This window comes from Sardina pilchardus, chromosome 22 (genome assembly GCF_963854185.1).
Source record: "Sardina pilchardus chromosome 22, fSarPil1.1, whole genome shotgun sequence".
NCBI classification, from domain to species: domain Eukaryota; kingdom Metazoa; phylum Chordata; class Actinopteri; order Clupeiformes; family Clupeidae; genus Sardina; species Sardina pilchardus.
Window position 1 is genome coordinate 3,542,212 of NC_085015.1, and position 10,710 is coordinate 3,552,921.

The 10,710-nt window shown below is 43.6% G+C and overlaps 1 protein-coding gene across 2 annotated transcripts in view; it reads right to left on the minus strand.

Annotated features, from left to right (window-relative positions):
• Window positions 1-9,240, minus strand: part of LOC134069761 (nuclear body protein SP140-like protein) — a 13,896-nt gene extending 4,656 nt beyond the window's left edge. Inside the window, exons 1-11 of one of the 2 annotated variants that reach the window (XM_062525825.1) lie at window positions 9,099-9,240; window positions 8,643-8,826; window positions 7,954-8,128; window positions 7,210-7,446; window positions 5,763-5,882; window positions 5,124-5,257; window positions 4,406-4,459; window positions 3,386-3,442; window positions 1,765-1,810; window positions 1,151-1,366; window positions 742-881 (exon numbers count right to left, since the gene is read on the minus strand). In XM_062525825.1, the coding sequence (XP_062381809.1) occupies window positions 742-881; window positions 1,151-1,366; window positions 1,765-1,810; window positions 3,386-3,442; window positions 4,406-4,459; window positions 5,124-5,257; window positions 5,763-5,882; window positions 7,210-7,446; window positions 7,954-8,128; window positions 8,643-8,786 (1,323 nt within the window). In that variant the 5' untranslated portion in view covers window positions 8,787-8,826; window positions 9,099-9,240. The remainder of the gene's footprint in view (window positions 1-741; window positions 882-1,150; window positions 1,367-1,764; window positions 1,811-3,385; window positions 3,443-4,405; window positions 4,460-5,123; window positions 5,258-5,762; window positions 5,883-7,209; window positions 7,447-7,953; window positions 8,129-8,642; window positions 8,827-9,098) is intronic. The other variant, XM_062525826.1, reaches the window with a different exon arrangement.
• Window positions 9,241-10,710: the final 1,470 nt, after the last annotated feature.

Below are 10,710 nucleotides of genomic sequence, written 5' to 3' on the forward strand. Positions count from 1 at the left end.
CACACACAAACACAAACAAACAAACAAACAAACAAAAATCATACACAAATAAACACACAAATGGCCTTAACAGTAACATTCAAACAGATAATAGATACTCTCTCACACACAATAAGCAAGAGCTGGTATCTTCTCCCAAAACGATGTCCTTCTGTTTCAACATTTTGTAATAATAATAATAATAATAATAATAATGATAATAATTATAATAATAATAAACATAGGAGGGAAATACAGTACAAACAAGACAACGCAAGAAAATAAATAAAAAATGAAACAAAAGTTGTTTGAAATACTTTGAAATACTAATTAAATGCATCATGGTAGAGATGTCTGAAGGTAGTGATGTCTTTGAAGGTGCTGATGTCTCATTTGCTGCAGATAAAGCATGTCTGCTGAGAGGCTGGTCTCTACACATGGTCTTTCTTTACCTGTAAAAGGTAGCTGAGAGGCTGGTCACTACAGGTGATCTCTTTCTTTACCTGTAAAAGGTAACTGAGAGGCTGGTCACTATACAGGTGGTCTCTATCTTTACCTGTAAAAGGTAGCTGAGAGGCTGGTCACTACAGGTGGTCTCTATCTTTACCTGTAAAAGGTAGCTGAGAGGCTGGTCACTACAGGTGATCTCTTTCTTTACCTGTAAAAGGTAACTGAGAGGCTGGTCACTATACAGGTGGTCTCTATCTTTACCTGTAAAAGGTAGCTGAGAGGCTGGTCACTACAGGTGGTCTCTATCTTTACCTGTAAAAGGTAGCTGAGAGGCTGGCCTCTACAGGTGATGTCTCTCTTCCACATCCCATCCAAAAGGTCAGGGTTCAGCCTGATGAACTCTGTAGGGGTCAGCCACCTCTCCTCTGTACGGATGCACTTTCCTGTACTTCCTGAAAAGGTCACAGGTCACAAGGGGTCACTCTCAGGTCACTCAATACAGATTCCAGTCATGGCAAAAGATATCTATCTTATCTATCTCACTGTATACAGTCTCCTCCCCCTCTCTCCATCCCTCCCCCCTCCCTCTCCATCTCTTCCCCTCTCTCTCCCCCCCTCCCTCTCTCCCTTTCTCTCTCTTCCTCTCTTCCCCCTTTCTCTCGCCCTCTCTCTCCCTCCCTCTCCCTCTCTCTCTCACACACACACACACACACACACACACCTGAGGCGAAGCGGTCTTTCTGCAGTCTTCCGGTGACAGGCCCACACTGGACAGGCAGAGCGCTTCCTTCGAACAGGGATGTGTCCACCTCCGCCATCCCCACCTCTTCTTCCCCCTCTTCATCCCCTTCTTCTTCTCTCTCTTCTCTCTGGTCTCCCTCGCTCCTGTCCTCCGCTGGGCTGCCGCTGCTGTTCTCCTCATCACTGGAGTCAGACACTAGCACAGAGAGAGAGAGAGAGAAGGCCATTTACAAGTGCAGCTATTGCACTGTTTACATTACAAACTCTCTCTCTCTCTCACACACACACACACACACACAGCAAACTCTCTCTCTCACACACAGACACACAGCAAACTCAGACACAGACACAGACACACACACACAATTCTGTCTCTATTGTTGTAACACAGGAAGCGCAGGACTGTGGAGTGAACTCACTCACACACACAGACACACACACACAGACAGACACACACACACAATTCTGTCTGTATTGTTGTAACACAGGAAGCGCAGGACTGTGGAGTGAACTCACATCTGATGGAGCTCTCTCTCTCACACACAGACACACACACACACACACACACAACGCAGGACTGTGGAGTGAACTCACATCTGATGGAGCTCTCCGGGCTGGAGGGAAACAGGGCTCTCCTCATCTGCAGCAGAGGACACAACACAGTACAGTATGTAGTAGTAGAGTACAGTAGTATGCAGTAGAGATGAGTAGAGTATGCAACAGAGATGAGTAGAGTACAGTAGTATGTAGTAGAGATGAGTAGAGTAGAGTACAGTATGCAATAGAGATTAGTAGAGATGAGTAGAGTACAGTAGTATGTAGTAGAGATTAGTAGAGATGAGTAGAGTATGCAATAGAGATGAGTAGAGTACAGCAGTATGTAGTAGTAGAGTACAGTAGTATGCAGTAGAGATGAGTAGAGATGAGTAGAGTATGCAATAGAGATGAGTAGAGTAGAGTACAGTAGTATGCAGTAGAGATGAGTAGAGTATGCAGTAGAGATGAGTAGAGGACACAACAGAGTACAGTATATAGTAGTAGAGTACAGTAGTATGCAGTAGAGATGAGTAGAGTACAGCAGTATGCAGTAGAGATGAGTAGAGATGAGTAGAGTATGCAATAGAGATGAGTAGAGTAGAGTACAGTAGTATGCAGTAGAGATGAGTAGAGATGAGTAGAGTATGCAATAGAGATGAGTAGAGTACAGCAGTATGTAGTAGTAGAGTACAGTAGTATGCAGTAGAGATGAGTAGAGATGAGTAGAGTATGCAATAGAGATGAGTAGAGTAGAGTACAGTAGTATGTAGTAGAGATGAGTAGAGTAGAGTACAATATGCAATAGAGATTAGTAGAGATGAGTAGAGTAGAGTACAGTATGCAGTAGAGATGAGTAGAGATGAGTAGAGTAGAGTACAGTATGCAATAGAGATTAGTAGAGATGAGTAGAGTATTCAGTAGAGATGAGTAGAGTATGCAACAGAGATTAGTAAAGATGAGTAGAGTAGAGTACAGTATGCAATAGAGATTAGTAGAGATGAGTAGAGTAGAGTACAGTATGCAGTAGAGATGAGTAGAGATGAGTAGAGTATGCAATAGAGATTAGTAGAGATGAGTAGAGTACAGTATGCAATAAAGATTAGTAGAGATGAGTAGAGATGAGTAGAGTACAGTATGCAATAGAGATGAGTAGAGATGAGTAGAGTAGAGTAAAGTAGAATACAGATGAGTACAGTATGCAATAGAGATTAGTAGAGATGAGTAGAGTAAAGTAGAATAGAGATGAGTACAGTATGCAATAGAGATGAGTAGAGATGAGTAGAGTAAAGTAGAATAGAGATGAGTACAGTATGCAATAGAGATTAGTAGAGATGAGTACAGTATGAGTAGAGTAGAATACAATAGAGTAGAGATGAGATGAGTAGAGATGATTAGAGATGATTAGAGTAGAGTAGAATAGAGTTTAGATGAGTAGAATAGAGTAGGCTAGTAGCTAGTAGGCAAATCATAACTTCATTTAGTATGCAAAACCTATAGTCACAGCACCTCAAAAAGACTAAAAATGCTTGTTTAGTACTACTACCAACTACCAACATCAACAACAACAACAACATCACAACTATCACTGGTGTGTGTATGTACAGTATGTGTGTGTGTGCCTGCGTGCGTGCGTGCGTGTGTGTGTGTGTGTGTGTGTGTGTGTGTGTGTGTGTGCTACCTTCTTCTTCACATGTGTGGTGTCTGTGTTGGCACTTGCATGCAGCAGTTTACTATCCTGAGTAAAAGCCAGAGCACATGATCAACGTCCAGCGTGTGTATCTCGTGTAACAGTTACACGCATAACACTGTTACAACACCAGAACACACACACACACACACACACACACACACACACACACATGTTGCACTGTTGCAATACCAGAACACACACACTCACACAAGTAACACTGTTACAACACCAGGACACACACACCCCACCCACACACACACACAGCACTGCTACAACACCAGAACACACACACACACACACACACACACACACACACACACACCCACACATAACACTGTACAACACCAGAACACACACTTACACTGAAGCACTGTTAAAACACCAGAACACACACATACACTCTTAGTATTATTTCAGCACCAGAAGACACATATTGTAACTGTAGCAGTGCCTGTAGCAGGGCAATACCTGATGTTACTGTACCATGGTAATATCAGAACTAGGTGATGATGGGTTACCTGTCCTCTGTTACCAGGGCAATACCTGATGTTACCATGGTAATATCAGAACTAGGTGATGATGGGTTACCTGTCCTCTGTTACCAGGGCAATACCTGATGTTACCATGGTAATATCAGAACTAGGTGATGATGGGTTACCTGTCCTCTGTTACCAGGGCAATACCTGATGTTACCATGGTAATATCAGAACTAGGTGATGATGGGTTACCTGTCCTTTGTTACCAGGGCAATACCTGATGTTACCATGGTAATATCAGAACTAGGTGATGATGGGTTACCTGTCCTTTGTTACCAGGGCAATACCTGATGTTACCATGGTAATATCAGAACTAGGTGATGATGGGTTACCTGTCCTCTGTTACCAGGGCAATACCTGATGTTACCATGGTAATATCAGAACTAGGTGATGATGGGTTACCTGTCCTTTGTTACCAGGGCAATACCTGATGTTACCATGGTAATATCAGAACTAGGTGATGATGGGTTACCTGTCCTCTGTCGGCTGATCTCCTTTTAGCTGGTGGAGACGTTAAGTGACCTTCCTGCAGGAACATAAGGAAGTAAAATAAAAATAAATACAAAACGAAAATACATAAATATACATTTAATTCGACTCAATTCCCCTTTCTGTGTTTGTTAACAAAGAACAATAACTATAACTATGGAAAAAATATTGTTCTTGCTAATATGACTGACGACGTTCACACATAAACTATAACGATAACGACATGAAGAGGAATATACAGTAGCTGGGGGATCACTTTCAGAGTTTGAGAACCTCAAAAAGCTAACAGCCAATCAGAACCCATCATATTTTAGCCATCACATTCAACACAAGAAGAGCCTCTGCTTATCATTGGTCAGTGTGGCCGCTTTTATCGTCATGGTTATAGTCATCACTCCTGGGGTGAACGGAAATGTAAATGGTTTTAGAAGACGGGTCTCATTTTTGTTTAATGTATGCGCTGTTATCACAACTGTTGAGGCCAGTTTGTTGTTATTATAGAGGAAGCTAATTATTGCATTATATGGAGCATTTCAATAGCGTTGTAAACTGTAGTAAACTGTAGTTTTTATTTTTTTAATAATGTGTAAGTAATATTTCACATAAAATTTAGCTTTATGGAAAAAGTCAGTGGAATTAACATACAACTACACACACTCATACACACACACACACACACACACACACTAGTTTCCAGTCACCTGGATCAGCTTCTGCAGAGGTGTATGTCTGCAGCGGATGCTGGTCTTCCAGTTCTTGCTCCTCTCCTTGCCCCCCACCTTCTCAAACTCGCCAGGTGTGTACCACCTGTCCTCGTGGAAAATGCACCTCACTCCTGCAAAGCAACACAGTGGAAAATGCACCTCACTCCTGCAAAGCAACACAGTGGAGAATGCACCTCACTCCTGCAAAGCAACACAGTTTTTTTTCCATACCAACAGTAATGGCCGGAATTCTCCTTAAAGTCTGTCCATAGTCAGTACTGAGATACAAGTGTGCCACAGTAATTTCCTGTGTATAAGCCGCAGGACATTGTTTTATACAATTAAAGACACAAATCCATATTAAAACATATTATATTAATGTCATAGCGGAAGAATTCTGCAAAATCAATGTATAAGCCGTGGCTAATAGTTGGGAATTTACAGTAATACAAGTAACAAAACTATTGACCCCGTCAGAGAGAACCCCTCACCTTTGACCCCGTCAGAGAGAACCCCTCACCTTTGGCCCCACCAGAGAGAACCCCTCACCTTTGACCCCGTCAGAGAGAACGCCTCACCTTTGACCCTATCAGAGAGAACCCCTCACCTTTGACCCCGTCAGAGAGAACCCCTCACCTTTGGCTAGTTTGTCTCTGTCTAGAGTCCCCTCTTTGTCTCCACAGGTGATGGGCAGCTGGGTCTTAAACATGGGCCAGTTCCAGATGTCCTCTTTACCCCCCTTGGTCAGAGGAGAGCCTGGAAAACACAGCAGCGAGTGAGGGGACGGAAACACAGGAGGGACACACAGAGCAGCTCGGAGATCAGCACTGCGATGTCAAAGTCCAGAATCGGTCAGTAACCATTGCTTGCAGTGCAAGGGTCAGACACCTTTTTTTGCCTTTTGTCATTTGTCATCTCAGAAGAGCGTAAAATGAGATTTTTGAGATTTCATGAGATTTTTTTTAATCTCAGAAGAGCATAAGATGGGATCTTTGTCTACATTTTTTCAGAGTGCGAACCCTTAAGGCCAGTTCAAACACAAGATCCGCGACGAGACGAGCTGCAACATTCTAAAACCCAGCAATTGAAGACATGGCTCAAAGACAATCAAGCTTGTGATCATTGACCTTTGTTTTTCATTTAGCTTTTCTTTTACTTGTAATGTTAATTCTATTGTCTTTTCATCTGTCTGTGTTTTTACTGTGCTTGAACATCCTGCCCAGGGACTACAGGTGCAAATTAGCTATTAAGCTAACCCTGGTATAGAAGTTATTCTATTCATGGTCCCTGTCAAACAAAAACCAATAAACTAAACTAAATGACAGAAGTATAGATAGACTTCCCATGTAGGATGAACACCACCCCAGTGTCCTTTGGCATGCAAAACAACATCATAGTTGCGAGACTGAACAATAGAACTGCCAGAGATTACATTTGCTGATGGCCTTGTAGTCTGGCTCATATTCAGTGAGATGAAGTGTCATGCAAGCATTGAGGCGTTCATCATTTAAATGTGAGCGCAGGTTTGTCTTTATATTTTTAATATAAAGATCTCACATGTGTAAGTGTAACTGAACACAGTCAACACAGCAGTACTAATTTGTTGTAGTGTGCGGTATGTAACGGGCAGTTCATTTCGAGTTTTCAGAATCAATTCGTCGTTGGATGAACATTTTCCCATTTTCAACCCACTTGTGTTCCCTCGCCAGCTGTGCTTACTGACGTTTCCTTTTTGACATTTGTCATTGGTTCCCGACCCATGTCGTGTTGTTATCTACTTTCGTTGAAGTCTGTAAACATTGGTCTTAGTATTATCTAATTGCATGCAGTGATATTTCCAAATGCTGGCTTGATGCCACCCTTCGAGTTGGGCCGTCTTTATTACTTATAGCCAGACCCTAAATCTTTCTAGATTTGGGTCTGGATTCCCAAATAGAAGGGAGACAGGTCCTTGTGATATTGACACAGATTTTTGGGTAAAAAGAATGAATGAATAAGTCTGAGTATGAGAAATGCTGATTTACCATAAATAGGCTTCTGAAGAATGAATGAATAAGTCTGAGTATAAGAAATGCTGATTTACCGTAAATAGGCTTCTGAAGCTTCCTCTTCCTCATACTGGTTTTGACTTGAGAAGTCCCTGCTCGATCTTCCTCCTCCTCCTCCTCTCCTTCCTCCCTTCCGCTCGTGCTCCCTTTGCTTTTCTGTCTCTTCCTCTTCATCACCTTCCTCTCCTTCAGGTCTTCATCATCTCCCTCTGCATCCTTCCTCTTGCTCGTACCGTCCGCCTCCAGATGACTTTCACTGAATGAGAACGACCCTGCATTTGAGACAGGAAATGACATCAGGGAGATGTATCTATCAGGGAGGCTTGTTTCTATTCTCTTTATTTTATTTATTCTATTTTGTTCTATTCTACCATGTGAACAATTGCACATAGTCTATTCCCGGCTTCCGCCGTTGTGCCCTTGCAATATTACTGAAATGTATTTGCATGGGATAAAAGTGTCTGCTAAATGAATGCATGTAATTGTAAACAAAGACAAACAAACAAACAAACAAACACACACACACACACACACACACACACACACACACACACACACACGCAGGCACGCACGCACACACACACACACACACACACACACACACACACACACACACACACACACACCATCCCTGAGGCTGTTCCTCAGCAGTCTGAGAGTAGGGTACACACACACACACACACACACACATACACACACACACACACACACACACACACACACACACACACACACACACACACACACACACACACACACACACACACACACACACACACCATCCATGAGGCTGTTCCTCAGCAGTCTGAGAGTGGGGTAGAGCTGCATGATGTGGTCTGTGAACACACTGCGCCAGAAGGCCTCCACACACTCCGGCTGATCGGTCTCCAGACTGTCCAGCACCTCATACACACCCTTCTTCTTCTGCTCCTTCGTCTTCATCCTGACCACTCTCTGATGGAGAGAGAGAGAGAGAGAGAGAGAGAGAGAGAGAGAGAGAGAGAGAGAGAGAGAGACGAGAAAGGGAGAGGGAGATGGGGGGCTCACATTTGACTCACATTTTGAGTCAAGAAAGAATGTCAACAGGAGTTGCCTTGATTAATGTAATTTATTTGATGGACATTGCACTTTGCCATAATGATGATAATCTTAGGCCTGTAGGCGGTGAACTAAAAACCAGTCTGTTGAACATTACACCTTAATAACCCTTGTACTTACTGTAACTTAGGCAGACATGTAGCGTAGCCCTGTAGATCAGATCATACTGTATGCACCTACTGCAGGACAAAATATTCAAATATGTCGTACAAATGTGTAAGCCTGCTTACGCCTTTTGGTGTTTTAAGCCCCCAATGTAGTCTTCCAGGCATATAGGGTTAAGGTTAGGGTTAGGGTTTGGGTTTAAGTGCTGTGAAGTCGATGGTGTGGGCTTAAAATACCATCTAGCCGTATAGTATACTTAGGCTACCTTATAGAGCTTCTCCGACACAAGGTCGTGGTCCCGCAACTGCGTGAGGAAGGTGTGCGGTTGATCCATGCACGACATCTCCGTCTTCTTACGGCGGAAGAAGAGCAGCAGCTGCTCCCGCGTCAGGAAATCCAGCGGGTCCATTGGCGCGCGGACTCAGAGAGTGACACCCATGCACCGACCACTGCAGAACAGCAACATGTCTCTTCATATTCATACCGACGATATTCCTTAATTCCGAGACTTTGCGCAGCGCAAAACTTTTGCCAGAAATAGATTATATAAACTCGTGCATAAGCATGATACATTTTTAAATTCATGAAATCAGAACGATGTAGCTCTGTGCTCTGAATGTAGGATCTAAATCTGATCAGACATAGCATTCTGTCCATGTCATCCGTGCCCTGTTCTACCTGACATCGACGAGCAGGGTATCGGAGTGTAGGCTATGCTTACCTCTACACCATGACAGGCACGCAGGACCCAAATTCGCTGACGGTGTGACGTTTTGTATGTTAGTTGCCTAAAACACGAATTTCCCGCCGTCTCCTCAGTCCAGTGAGTCCACATCCAAACACGGAAGTTGTGTCGCAGCTTATGACGTTTAGAAAACGAAAGTTATAAAGAGCGTTTCCAAAGAAATGTCCCGTAGTCCGGTCCTACGTGCTGGCGCATTATTGTGAATGTAAATCAGGCTTCAAGGCCAGGTAGGTACTAGGTAGGCTCTGCATTTATCCGTCCAGCAGCTGACTGACTGCTGACCTTAGTTTCCACTTGCATCCACCACCATAGACATAATCTGTGTCCACCACACTCTTTCCGCAACAGCATAGTCACATAGGCATCACATGACACATCAAAGTGGCCTTGTGATGCCAATTATTGTCTTTCATTGTTGATTTCCTGATCTGTCCTCCTACTCCTTCAGGCACTTCACATCTTCAGTATTTGGTAGATAAGTAGGCTAGGCTAGATGTAGCCTACCGCAAAGTGATACACAATATGACCGCCGCTCAGTCCTGCACATTCTCTCCGCAAATATCAATCACGCTTTTGTTTCCATCGCCTAGGCTACTCCATCCCCTACTGCAACTTTTATGTCCTAAATGAGTGTGTGCATGTGTGCGCTTGCTTTTGTGTATGAGTGCTTCTCTGTCTATGAGTGTGTGTGTGTGTTTTATGCGTCTCTATGTGTATATGTGTGTGTTTTATGCGTCTCTATGTGTGTTTTATGCGTCTCTATGTGTATATGTTCACTGTGTTCTCTGCAGTCACTGTCACTCCAATATCAGATCACAAACACACACACACACACACGCAGGCACACACTCACACACACACACATACGCGCACACGTGCACACACACACACACACACACACACACACACACACACACACACACACACACACTCACACACACACACACACACACACACACACACACACACTCACACACACTCACACACACACAGGCACACAATCACACACACACACACACACACACATCCTTTTGTACCACACACACTCATCACTGGGTTCTCCCTCAGACCACAGATCTGTTGTTGTGTGTTCAGACTCACTCCAGTGTCTCCAGTTTGCAGTGGGGATTCTTGAGGAGCTCTGAGAGATGCCGAACTCCTGCATCATGAAGATCATTGCCATGCAGGTTCAGCTCCTTCAAACTTGAGGAGTTTGATCTGGCAGCTGACGCTATCGCAGCACAGCTCTCCTCTGTGAAGACACAGTTACTCAGCCTGGAGAAACATAACACATGATGACATATCATTCATCACAGGTTAAAACACAAATACACGTGCATGAACACTCACACACACACACACACACACACACACACACACACACACACACACACACACACACACAATCACACTGTTAATCATCACAGGGTATCACACAGATACAGTACCTGTTATGAGGTAACACACACAAACACACACACATTCAATCCTTATGAACTAGCTAAATGCTATAAAAGTTGCGCCGCGAGCCAGAGCCAGTGAGTGCACGCATTGAAACGTGAGAGGTATCAACTCGTCTTAATTAAGG